This window comes from Hippopotamus amphibius, chromosome 5 (genome assembly GCF_030028045.1).
Source record: "Hippopotamus amphibius kiboko isolate mHipAmp2 chromosome 5, mHipAmp2.hap2, whole genome shotgun sequence".
In the NCBI taxonomy this organism is placed as follows: Eukaryota; Metazoa; Chordata; class Mammalia; order Artiodactyla; family Hippopotamidae; genus Hippopotamus; species Hippopotamus amphibius.
This window is the reverse complement of record NC_080190.1, coordinates 80,035,759-80,049,413: the sequence shown is the minus strand read 5'-3', so window position 1 is coordinate 80,049,413 and position 13,655 is coordinate 80,035,759. Positions and strand designations below refer to the sequence as shown.

At 42.5% G+C, this 13,655-nt stretch overlaps 1 protein-coding gene across 2 annotated transcripts in view; it reads right to left on the bottom strand.

Annotated features, from left to right (window-relative positions):
• GNPAT (glyceronephosphate O-acyltransferase) overlaps positions 1-13,655 on the bottom strand; it is a 30,422-nt gene that overhangs the window by 13,082 nt on the left and 3,685 nt on the right. The window contains exons 2-4 of one of the 2 annotated variants that reach the window (XM_057736196.1): positions 10,329-10,511; positions 3,263-3,439; positions 1,154-1,283 (exon numbers count right to left, since the gene is read on the bottom strand). In XM_057736196.1, the coding sequence (XP_057592179.1) occupies positions 1,154-1,283; positions 3,263-3,439; positions 10,329-10,511 (490 nt within the window). Of the gene's footprint in view, positions 1-1,153; positions 1,284-3,262; positions 3,471-10,328; positions 10,512-13,655 lie in introns of those variants that run through there. The other variant, XM_057736197.1, reaches the window with a different exon arrangement.

The window sequence follows — 13,655 nt, the reverse complement described above, 5'->3', positions numbered from 1 at the left end:
CAATTCTACTTCTGGGTACATACCTGGAAGAACTGAAAGCAGAGACTCAAACAGGTATTTGTTCACCTACGCTCATTGCAGCACTACGAACAATAGCCAAAAAGTGGAAGCAACCCAGTGTCCAGGGATGGATGAATGAATAAACAAAACATGGTACATACATACGGTGGAGTATTATTCAGCCTTAAAAAAAAAAAAAAGAAAATTCTGACAGACACTACAACATAGATGAGCCCTGAGGACACTATGCTGAATGAAATAAGCCAGACACAGAAGGACAAATCCTGTTTGATTCCCCTTATAAGAGGCATCTAGAGCAGTCAGATTCAGAGACAGAAAGGAGAACGGTGGTTGCCAAGGGCTGGGGGGAGAATAGAACGAGGAGTTAGGTGTTTAATGGGGACAGAATTTCAGTTTTGCGAGATGAAAAGACTTCTGTGAATGGATGCTAGCGCAACAATGTGAACTGGATGCCACTGAATTGTGCTCTTAAAAATGATGACAATGGTAAATTTTATGTTTTGTGCATTTTACCACAACTGAAAAATACGTTAAAAGAATTTAGATCTATTTATTGACCTACAGAGCTTGCCACTGATACAGACTTCCCTGGTGGTCCAGTGGTTAAGAATCTGCCTTCTAATTCAGGGGATGCGCGTTTGACCTCTGGTCGGGGAACTAAGATCCCACATGCCATGGGGCAACTAAGCCCGCGTGCTCTAGAGCCCGCAAGCCACAACTAGAGAGCATGCTTGCTGCAACTACTGAGCCTGCACACTCTGGAGCCCGCCTAAGAAGCCTGCACACTGCAACAAAAGACCCCACGTGCTGCGAGACCCAATGCAGCCAAATAAATAAATTAATTAAAAAACAAAACAAAACAAAAATAACAGCAGGTAATACATACAGGTTGTATAATCTGTCATTTTTCAACCTAAACCAAAAAGCCCATTGCACATATGCTTGCTGATGTCTGTGCAGACACAGTAAAGCACAGTACAGAGCACACAATCCAAACTAGGAAACACTGGGACTGGAAGAAAGAAGGGAGAGGCTGTTTTCATCATTTTCTTCAAATACCTCAGCACTGTTCAAATCAGTCCAGTGGACGCTTTAATTTTTACAATTAAAAAAGCAGAAAACCAATGCATACCCATTCCTGCTGCTATGACCGGTACAGGTAAGTCATAGTTGTATAAAAGAAAAGACAGCATCAGAAAGTCAATGTAACTTCGATGACTGGGCAGCAGGACAACAGGATGCTCCTGGATGGCACGTTGTAGCTTAAAAACAAATGTTATACTTTGAATCATTTCAGCTTTCGTGTTATTAAAATCGTATCTTTTGAATCATTTCAGCTTTCGAATTATTAAAATCGCATCTTAAATTAGAAAATGGAAGATGTGCATATGTATAGAGGGAATACTAGTAATGTTTTTCTGCCTTCCCTACCACATACGCAAAACTTATTTCAGAGTTCTAGCTAAATACTCTGACATAATGCAAGAATATTAAAAGTGTAAGTTTTACAGATCATAATAATAACGGCCATGATCACTAACACACGAGTTGAGCAGCATATTAAGCATTTTACAGGCATCGTTCACACCACATATTTGTAAGTAAGCCCTAAGCCTCAGCTACCTGGTTTGTGACGTGGTCATGCCTCTAATACACGGTGGAGCTGGAAACAGATCTGCAGTCAGTCTGAATGAAAAAGTCAACTGTTAGCCACTGCACTAGCCCGGCTGGTGGTTTGTAGGTAGAGAGAACAAAACTTCTTTCAGGGAGATTAAAAAAGAATTATGAATTGTTGGGACCAAGGAAAGGAACGGTATCTCTCTCTTTATGCACTGGGCTCACCGTCAGGTAGGGGGTGCCACGCAGCAGGGAGGGACACACTCGAGCTCCCGATACATCCTCGGGCTGTCAGCCTCAAAATACCCAATATGTCAATGTGCTGTCTGTCTTCCTGAAATCTAAGTACATACCCCCTGAGGCAGGGTAGTTTGCAATCAGTTAAGACAGAGCTGGCAACATTCCCTGCCCCCAACACCGTACCAAACGTTCTCCGACAGAGACCCAGTTGGTAAGTCAGCAGCCTAGAAATTAGTCACAGCAGGAGAAAGAAAAATACTCGGAAGTAAAGTAAATGACCGAATAAAAACAGAGCACTGAAAGGCATGAGGAGTAAGGCCAATGAAGGGAAGAGCTTCCTGGGAAGAGAAAAAAAGTATTAAAAAGCATAAACGAGTACAAATAATCTTCATAGGGAAAGCTCTTACTTTCAGAAAAAAAACAAACTATTAAATGGCAGGAGTGGTGGAATTAGAAAAATCACCATTTGGCACTTATAAGAGTAATAACTGATTCAAGGAAAAATCATCAGTGGGTGTAAAAACTAGTGGAGGAAACTACGATGAAAAATAGACTTCAAGGTGAAGCATTCTTAAAGTCTCTCTTCCCAAGATACTTATTAATTACAAAAGGATAAAGAGTAACTCTACAGCTGAGACACCTGGTGAAGAGCGCTGTAGCCAACTGACCAACGTGAACAGCACCAGGAACAGGCAGAGGCCACATGCCCCTGGGCTGATACACTGAGGACGACACAACCTGAGCCTAATTGAGAAAACTGCTCAAACTCAAATCAAGGGATACTAGAATATAACCGGCCTGATATCTTCAAAAATAATTATCATGAAACACAGACAAAGACTAAGGAATTGTTCTAGACTAAGAGTCTAAAGAGATGTGGAAGCCGACTGTAACACGACATAGGACGTTGTCTTGCCTATACGTGACACAGCTGCGACAGCTGGTGAAACAGGAGTAAGATCGGTATTACCGGCACGGTGTCAATGCTAATTTGCTTATTTTGATAATTACACCATAAGAGAATGTCCTTGTTTATAGGGAAAACACACCAGGGAGGTGTGTGAGGAAAGGAAAAAGAAAATGGAGGGGAATCTTGGTGAAGCATATGTAGAAATTCTTCATATTACTTCTGTAACTGTGAACACCTGACATTAGGTTAGTCTGTAAGGTCTGTAAGTAAGTGACTCAGTTAGTTTGTCTGAAGCCTGTAGGTCTGAAGGTAAAAGGAAAAAAACACCCTCCAGAGAGGCAAAGCCTTTTCTGCTCAGGCTGGATGCCACCTGAGAACTAGGGCCTGCTCACCTAGTGCAAAGTGAGATGTCTTTGAGTTGAATAAATTGTGAGGGATGGAAGAAGAGATTGTTTTTTAACAAGCAATACTCACTTTCTGAATACCTTCTTCATTTACACACACTTTTGAGAAAATCTGCTTAAATATCTTGCTCAGGGCAAAGGCACAGAACCGAATGGCTCCCAGACGCAGTTTGTGGCTCATTTCGTCCAGGATCTCACAGGCTTCCTCTCGCAGGACCTCGACAGATTGAAGGGACTCCTTGGAAAGCTACAAGAAAAGGGGAAGCAGGGATAAATTTCTGAAAAAAGAAAAAGAAGTCAAAATTCTTTTTGCTCAAATAAGTAGGACCAGTTCCAAACAGACCAATGTTATATAACTCAGAAATGGTATGTTTTCTTCTTAATTTAAATGGATATAATTTAAGCTTACATCCAAATTCTCCAAAATAAGTTGTTGCACAAATCTAGTGTCTGAGAGCATATACTTAGCAGTTACTTTCAGTAGGTTGTGACAGCTCTTCAAGTGCTTGCTCAGTGCTATTACAAGGTAACATACAAGGTAAAAATACAAGATTCTATTGAAATAACCACTCACTATATCAGATATGCAGGACGCTGGTACAAAAAACCCCAAACTATCAAAGGATAGTTAGAGAAATCCATGACCTCACAACGGAACACTCTCCATTCATACGGCATGCCATGTTTTTCCGTTTAGAGAACAAAATCCTGGCTGTGTGCTGGGACTGTCAAGCCCCTGGAGATGAACGAGTCACAGTTTCTGTCCTCAAGGAAGCCTAATTTGATCTTTTAACTTGCCCCTAAACAAGCACTTTGAAAAAGAGTGCAGTCTATGTGATAAATAATATTTGTCCTTCCCAAAGAAGAATGCTCTGCTTTGAGAAGAGGATGGAATGTTGGAACCCCAACCTCCCCAGTTACATGCAGTGAAGAAGTAGCTTGTCTTTCTGCAAAAACTGAGGTGAAATTAACATAACACACAGATTGCCATTTCAAAGTAAACAATTCAGTGGCATTTAGTACCTTCACAGATGTTGTATAATTATTCTCTACCTAGCTCATACCTTAGCTTTTGAGGGGCCGATTCAATAGGCCCAAGAGTGTGGGACTAGGATAAACTGCTTCCTGTTAACTGGTCCTCCTTTATTTCATTCAGAGCTTATCCTTATACTCAGAAACACTGATGAAGCAAGAGAGGTTTAGTAATATGGTCAGAACAGAACCCATACTGAACATAAACAGACTGAAGACTGAACAAACAGGAGGTGGGGAAGTAAAGACAGTGGCCATAGAATGAATAACTGAAAAGCCTGAATGAGGAAAACAGGGAGGACAACAGTTAAGGCAAAAACGCTTTCCCAGATTGGAAAAGCCTTGGACCTGTTTTTGTCTTTTTATCATCATCCCATTTTAAAAAACTGATAAAATACAATAACATGAAACAACCATTTTAAGCATTTTTAAGTGTAAAGTTCAGTGGCCTTGGACCTGTTTACAGACTAAAGGGAAGAATCAACAGAGAAAGAAGGGCTGAAGACAGAGATGGGGAGAGGATGCCTGCCAGAAGTCTCAGGAGAGGCTGAAAGGGATGGATGCATTGCTTGTCTCGCCTGGAGAACAGATGCCTTGTCTCTGCAGGTACAGATACACTTGAAGACAAGGAACAGAAATTTGAGGAAGATAATATCTAATGTTTTTCATTATTCCAAAGGAAAAATATGATTGTTTTTGCTAATGGCAAGAGGGGTAGAGTCTAATAAGAGCTTAGGGCAGCATGAAGGTTTGGCAGAGTTAGGGGAAGGGAAGGGACCCCAAGTCTGGAGCTCACCCATCTGCACGACTCTGTGCATCTTCCCGGGAGCAGCCAGGTATCTGGTGACGTGAACAGAGAGGTGCACTGACACAGATGCTGGGCGGCTTTTTCTCTGGGCAGTCTGGAAGGCAGACTGGGGTACAGGAGAATTAAGGTTACTGCAGATAAGCCTAACAAAGCCTAGGTAGGAAGAGAGGACAGAAGGGCAGGAGGAGACAAAGGGAAAAATGGAGGCATCAAGGATTTGGCGGGAAGGATGGATTTCAGGAACCAAGCCTAGGAAAGGGAGTACATTTGGAAAACTATCAAAATAGTTTGGGCCAGAGACAGAAGAGGCCCAAAGAAAGGTAATAAAAGGTGCCAAAGAGAATGGTAAGGGCAGGGTGATGCTCATTTTTGTTTCAGGCAACAGAATGGATAGTATGGCCACCCTCTGAAGAGAGAATACAGACCAGGGATAGAAGACAGTAAGTGCAGGGGTTAAGAGGGCATATACACTGCTTTTGAGCTGTTTGTGAGACATATAAATTAGACGTCCAGCAGGGAACAGAACTGTTGGAGATAAAAGTCTGAACCTCAATAATCTAGCCGAGGCTAGAGATATTGTTTGGCTATCAGACTACAGATGAAAACTGAAATGATGAGAACAGATAAAATGGATCAGGGAGAATGTAGAGAGAAAGACAGAAAGGCTGAAGATTCAATCCTGAGGAACACTGGCAGATGGAAAAACTTACAAAAGAGATTAGCAAGGAAGATGTAAGAGAAGAACCACATGTGTGATGTCACAGATGTCAAGGTAAGAGAGAGCCTGAAGAAGAGTGTCCAACAAGAGCGAAACAGCAATAACTGATAGAGTGGAGGCTGAAAGGGTCCCTTGGGTTGGGTCACTTGCAGATCCACAGTAATCTTTACTGGATGAATTTCAGCAGATGAATTTCAGCAAGTGAATTTCTGAAACTGGGAGGTGCAGAGGGCAGCCTACACTTCTGAGGAATCAGGATAATAAGGGAAAGAGAGAACTGGAGCATTAAAAAAAAAAGAATATATCACTAGGAGACCTTCCTCCAGAGAGAAAATGCTCATGCCAGTTTGAGCCAGTAGAGAAGCCTGGGGGGTAGGAAAGACCAGACCCCTGGGGACAGGAAGGACTTAGACAGATGAAAAACATAGGTGAAAAGGCTGGTTTGTTCAGAAGGAATGCCTTCTCCAAGGCACCGGAGGAAAGCAGAGAAGCAGAGAATGACCTGGCCTCTTATTCTGTGCAACTGGGCTTTTCATTTGCCGAACAGATATGCTATTCCTACAGATCCGTCTTCCTGGAAACCTAAGAGAAGCAACAGTCTTACAACCCCTTGTCCCCAGTGTCGTCCCCCTGCAGCCTATTCTCATCGCAAACCCGAGCAGCCTCTTAAACGCAGACGTCATCACCTCTTTCCTTGCCTAAAGCCCCTTCAATGGCCACTACTGCGCTCTGTGAGATAAAGGCAGCCTGTGCTGGAGAAGTGGCAGCAGAGATGGAAAGAAGTAGACAAGCGCTGTTTTTAGGAGGGTACATCATCTTTAGGAAAGCACATCAGCAGCTCTTAGTGACTGACAGCGTATGAGAGGAAAGCAAGATGAAGATGGCATCCAGATTTCTGGTTTGAGCAACTAGCATGTGGGTGGTGGGCAGGCTTGGGGAAAGGGCAACCTGGGTGGGTGGGGGGAACCTACACGGTACAGGGGTAGGGTGGATCAAAGACCTTGATTTAGACATCTGGAATATGAGGTGCTTTTGGAATTTCCAATAACTATAAAAATATACGTATGAAACTCAAAAGAGATCTGGGCTGAAGCAATAGATATTATCTACAGTATTTATAATAATATATTTATATAGTAATATTACAATATGAAGACAATAGCATGAGGAAGGTACTTAGAACTCCGGCAATAAATGAAACTGCCCAGCGAGTAGGTAGAACAAAATCTTGAGGAACAACAGCATTTAGAGAGACAGACAAAGGAACAGAAGCCCATAAAGACAACTGAGAAATAATCAAAAAGATGTGGTGGGTAAGTGGGAGGGTATGGTGTCATGGAAAGAAAGGAGAAAGCGGGTACCAACAGCTCTCCAGGATTTGAACAAGGCTGACTTTAGCCACAAGGAAGGAAGTCATTCACAATCTTGGGAAGAGCTACTCCAGGGGGTTGGAAATCAGACTCCAGTGAGCTGAGTGGTACATGAAGGGTGAGAAAGTAGGGCAATGAGCATAGGAAACACAGCCAGCTTCTTCAAAGAGCAGAGCAGAAGTGGGAAAGGAAGAGATGCGTGACAAGTAGAGAAGGAACGTGGTCAAAGGAAGTCTACTGAAGCTGGGAGAGAAGTGAGCACGTCAAAGGCTGACGGTGAGGAGCCGATAAGTTGAGATGTGGTGGGGGAGGGGGACGACAGACAACAGAGCAAAGTCCCTGGGTGGGGGGAGGGGGGTGGAATTCAGAGCAAAGGAGTAGGGTAGGGATTACACTCAAACAGGAGGGAATCCCTCTTCCATTCAGTAGGAGGGAAGAAGAAAATGCCGGGTATTAGATGCAGGTCAATTAGGAGCCTGATCTCAGTGAGTTGAAAGAGTTCTCACATAATGGCTTAAATTTTCTTTGTGAAGTAGGAAGAAAAGTTATCTGTTGAGAGTAAGCGGAGGAGGTAGGGCTGGAGGTTCAAGAAGAATGGGCCAACTGAGACTGCCATTTCGGAGAAAGGGGGAGTCCACTAGGGCTCCAGTGTGCTGCGTAACCAAGAATTTATAATAATTCCAACCTACCTTGATTATATGATTTTTCTCAGCAGTACACTCACGTTTGAAAAACGCTGGCTTAAATCAGACACATTTAACCTGGCTGTCCATTAGAATTACTTGGGAAAGGAGGGGAAGCGGAGGAGGAGAGGGAAGAGAGGGAGAAGGAGGGGGGAGGAGGAGGGGGAAGGGGGGAAGGAGGGGGGAGGAGGAGGGGGAAGGAGGGGGGAGGAGGAGAAAAAGGAGGGGAGAAGGGGGAGCAGGAGGCAGAGGAGGGGGAGGGGGGAGCAGGAGGATGGGGAAGAGGCAGAGGAGAAAAAGAAAGAAATGCCTGGGTCCTAACCTAAACCAGTTAAACTAGAATCTGGATAGGACCAAAGCATTTTTTTTCATTCATTAATCCAAGAAATATTTATTGAATGTGTACTACATGCTAGAGACCAGGAATACAGCAACTTAAAAGAGAGAGAGAGAGAGAGAGAAATTCTTGCCTTCATAGAGTTTACATGTTAGTGGATATTTGTATAGTTAACTTTCTGCAAAAGTTCTCCAGGTGATTCTAACAAAGAGCCAGTATTGCGAATGACTGTCTTTAGCTTCTAACTGATGAGGAAACTTGACTTCATGTATGAAATAAGTTCAGTCAGAGAAGATTAATAGTTTCCCCAAGATAGATCACAACAATACGATCAAGAGCATAGGCCGTATGTCGGAATCAGAAGAAAATAGACAGCAAATAATAAAGAGATAATAAATAATCTTCCTGGGAATTCCCTGGCGGTCCAGGGGTGAGGACTCCGCGCGTTCACTGCCGTGGGCCCAGGTTCAACCTGTGATCAGGGAACTAAGGTCCTGCAAGCTGTGTGGCACAGCCCCCACTCCCTGCCAAAAAAAAAAAATTTTCCCAAGGCCACAAACCTGACTGACCTCTAGTTAAAAGTCACAGAAGCAGGATCTCTCCATGAACCTCAAGGCACAGGAGCACACTGTGACATGCAGGGCCAGCTGTCGCGAAGCGCCAATGTGCCTGCCAAGGACCTCTACCTGGACGTCCTCAGATGCCGTGCCCACGACAGAGCACAGCTTCTCTCCCAAGCCCTTCTCTCTCCTCTCGTCTAAGTCCCTGTCTCAGTGAATGGCTCTATCAGCCTTTGTTTCTAAAATTAAATCAAATTAATTAATTAAAATATTTTTTGCTGTGTTGGGTCTTCGTTGCTTTTCTCTTTTTTCATGGGCTTTTCTCTAGTTGCACTGAGCAGGGGCTACTCTTCATTGTAGTGGGCGGGCTTCTCAGTGTGGTGGCTTCTCTCGTTGTGGAGCACAGGCTCTAGGTGCGCAAGCTTCAGTAGTTGCAGCATGTGGGATCTTCCCAGACCAGGGATTGAACCGGTGTCCTCTGCATTGGCAGGTGGATTCTTAACCACTGTGCCACCGGGGAATTCCCTCTATCAGCCATGATTTTTCCTATTCTCCACTTCATCCACCCAACTGGTCATTTCTTCAATCTGTCCATTTCTTCCTTTCCTTCACTTCATTTGCCCAACTGGTCATTTCTTAAATCTGTTTCTGTAAGCACTCACCAGTGCAGGCAGCTATGATCCCACAAAGGGACTATTATGAGAGCATCATACCCAGGCTTCTCATCTCCATTTTCAGCAGGACGCTGTTTCTAAAACATAAACCGACCTTGCCACACTCCAACTGGAACCCTTTCCGTGGCTTTGCACTGTATGTTGGATAAAATCTAATTCCTTTAGATGGTTTACAAAGCCCTTCACGATGTGGCCCCTGCTTACCTCTCCAGTCTCAATTCTTGTCATTACCCCTTCTTTGCTCTCTTCAGTCTGGTTCCACTGAACTGCTTTTAATACTATGAACATACATGCTCTCTACTCCTTAAAATAAGCTGCTGGTTCCCAAATTTCACTAACATTTTGGAATTGACTGGACTTTTAAAAAACTACTGATGCCTGGTTCTTTACTCCTGACATTCTGATTGAATTCGTATGAGGGTGACATGTAGGCACAGGGATTTTTAAAAGCTCCCTGAATAATTTTAATGTATCATGAGGTTTGAAAACCACAGGGAAAAAAGTTATTTACTCTGCTAGGAACATTCTTCTTCACCCACGTTACCTGGAGAACGCCAAAACATCTTTCAGGCCTCATTCAAAAAAATAACTTCTCTAAATCCCTACACAAAATTAGTTGCCCTTATAACTAATTAATGCCCCTGTACACTGGCCTCCCGCTAGCATGTCTTGTATTGTATTTTGTTGTAACTGACTGCACAACTGTCATCATTCCCCATCATTGCCCCCTGACACTTACGAGGTCAAGAACTCCACTCAACTCGCTACTAGACACAACGTCTAGCAAAGAGGCTAACACGCATTACGGGTACAATAAACACCTGATGAATGCTGACTATGGCAAAATCTAAAAAGATACATTAAAAATAGCAAAATAAAGTCACAGAATCAAGAAGAGACAGAACTTGCTGACAATGAACAAATCTGGCTACGGCTGAAGAGGAAATCACTTACCTGTTTAATGACATAATGAATCTCTTCAGAATTGAGAACACTACATTTAATATCACTTGGCTTGCAAGGAGTAATTCCCTTGTAGACAAGAGGTGTGTAGCATTTCATTGCAAATTTCAAGTCACTGACATGCCTCCTCTCCTCTAAAATATCTTCAAACTCATCCCACTTTTTGAGCTCCTTCTGTGGATAAGGCAAATGAAAGAAAGTAATGCACACACTGTGAAATGAAGACAGATTAGGAGCTACGTTGGCAAGGTTTCATCTCTGCCAAAATTTTTATTCTGTGACATAGAATAAGTGTTCTGCTGTTTAGATTTTCATATAGTAAGAAAAAGAAATGTAGCTATTATTGGGATCAATGAGTTGATACTGAATTATAATATTTTATTGTTATATTTCTGACTGCTATCTTTATAAAGCCAATGCCCCTTTGGGAAAGTTAACAAAGATAGCAAAGGTGGGACATCAGGCTCTAGAGTAATCTGATTCATCTTACAGGTTTCATCAACCACACTGATAAATTTGTTCTGTCTGCCTCTTTCACTTAGTTTTAAAAATTAAAGTGTACGTGAGAAAGTCAAGATTATGTCAAACCAAGTAAAACTACATGGGTACAAACCCAAGACAAAAGTGCTCCCACATAAGCTACTGGAGCAGTCTGTATTTTGTTGTATTACTGTCTCATCTCCTTTCAACCCACTGCAGTTCAGCTTCTACCCAACCAGCCCCTGAAGCTGCTTGTTATTAGGCTACCGCTGACTTCTGAATCGCTAATTCTTAAAAGTCTGTTTTTCTGATGATAAAAGTAATAGTAGTAATAACAAGTACAACTAACATGCATCGTTGCTTCCTGAGTGTCAGGCACTATTCTAAGAACTCTGCCTATATGAAGGGGCAATCCTCACAACCAACCCAGGAGGCAGTTATCATCACTACCCTGTTTCACAGTGGGGAAACCAAGGCACAGAGAAGGGGACTAACTCAGCCCAGGTCCCACAGCTCACAGAGGGCAGGGACTTGATTCAAGCTCAAGCCTTATCGCTTCACAGACCTTGCTCCTAACCACTACCCTACACTACTCAGCATGTTAATTATGGAAGATTTGGAAACATGGAAACATACAAGCAACGATAAACTGCCCACAATTTTACACCCTGGGGATAACTGCTCTTAACACGCACTAGCTTCCTCTTTTTTCTTTTTTTCCTTCATAGATATAAAAATACATACTTTCAAATTGAAAACATGGACCATACCAAATATAGTTTATCTTGCCTTATCAACTGTATTCTGAGTACTTCCCTATATTAAATGTTGTTTTAAAACATTTTAGTGGCTGCATAATCACCTTTATATTCCTCAATTTCTTAATATAATTTTTTCTAATTACCAAAGTGATACATGTTCATTATAAAAATTTAGAAGATACAGAAAAGCACAAAGAAGAAAATTAAAATCAACTGTCACCCAGTGAGCCAGAGACTATTTCAGTGAATGCTTTTTTTGTATGCCTGTGGACAGTCCCTCCCCCATCACATGTACCTTTTGTGACCTGATTTTTTTTTTTTACTTAATGTTATAAATACTCCTCCATGTCATTTAAGTTTCTCCCATGATATTACTTTTAATGTTGGACATTTGGACTATTTTTCATTCACTGCTACTATAAAAAGCGTGAACAAACATGAATATGTTTTTTCAAATCCAATCATTAGACCCTGGCCTCTTCCTAGTCTTCATCCTCCTAGACCACCCTGCAGGGTGACACCATTCTCAGCACTCCCTCTTTCCTTACCCACAACTGTTCTGAAATGTTCCTACTGTGGTTTTTAATTCATGACTCTTGTCACAGCAGAAAATCCACCTTATTTCTCTAATCCAGAGATTCTCAACCTGGGGGAAATTTTCCTCCCCAAACTACAAATATGTCTTCTTTCCTCCCACCTCCTTTAACATATGTTAAAGCCTCCAGCCCCCTCTTTTGTTCACTCCACACGGTGCTGAGTACATGTACCTACTCAACGGGTTTCAAATATTTATGCTTCTGAATCCCTCGCCCTGTCCTCTTCTCCCGTCGGGCCTTTCCAAAGCTGAACTCTCTTCTCTGGATAATTCTACAACCTGATTATTTTCCTGAAATCTCAATCAATAAACCCCATGCCACACTATGTCCCTGTTTACACCATCCTAGACCTTTCCTCCCTCACCCTTTACATCCAGTCCGTCCCACACGGTTAACATGGCCTTTAAGGATCCATCATGCCAACTCCTCACTTACACGCCCAGCCTGTGCTCTTTGTCACAACAGCCTCCTCACTGGTCTCCTTCCTATGCTTTGCCCCTTTGAATCAGTCTTCCATGCCACCACGTGCCTTTTCCAAAACACAATTCTGGCCAAATTTTGGTTTAAAATATTTATGTGACACTCTCTCACCTCCTTCAGAGTAAGACCTAAGCCATATGGTGTCATATGAGAACCTCTACGATCTGGCCTTTTCTTCTCACCACACTCGTGGCCCACTCAACAGTGAGTGATCCCCAACACAGTCCATTGTTGACATGTCTCTGGGCCTTTGCATATGTCCGTCTCTGCCTGGGATGTCCTCCTGGTCCTGTCATCCTGGCTTAGGCATCGCTCTTCTGTGAAAACTCTCCTTGAGTTCCCTTGATGCCTTCCTCATTAGGGCCTCTTTGCCTTCTACATACATCTATCATGGCATGTATCCCATAACATGTAATCATCTGCATGTCTGTATCCCCACTAAAGTGCGGTTGGTCATGGCATGTATCCCATAACATGTAATCATCTGCATGTCTGTATCCCCACTAAAGTGCGGTTACCTTGAGAGCAGGACAGTTGTGTCCTTTGTATTTCCAACATCTAGCTGTGTCTGGAATATAGCATAATTGATCAATAACTGAATGACTAAATGTTAAGGTAAAAAAACAAACACAAAAAGAGAATGTTAAACTGAGACCACCATTAGGCACAATGAGAATATAAATAGAAGCAAAGAGCATTTATGAGGAGTTTAAGTATAAAAGGGTAGCATGTAAAACATGTGAAATATGCAAATGTGAACATTTTTATGCCCACATATATAAGTATAGAGAATACATGAAGGGAAAATATTCGGTTGGAATTCTGGTGGAAAACTGCAGTCACCGTAACATATCACATACTCTTGCTTATAAGGCTGAAGAACCTCAAATTTCACACTTCACATTAAGAAAGTAAAAGTGTTACCTCTAAGAACAGCATTCTGTATCAAACATTTGAGCACCTACTACGTGCCTGGCACTGTGGTATGTGTTGGGGGTAAG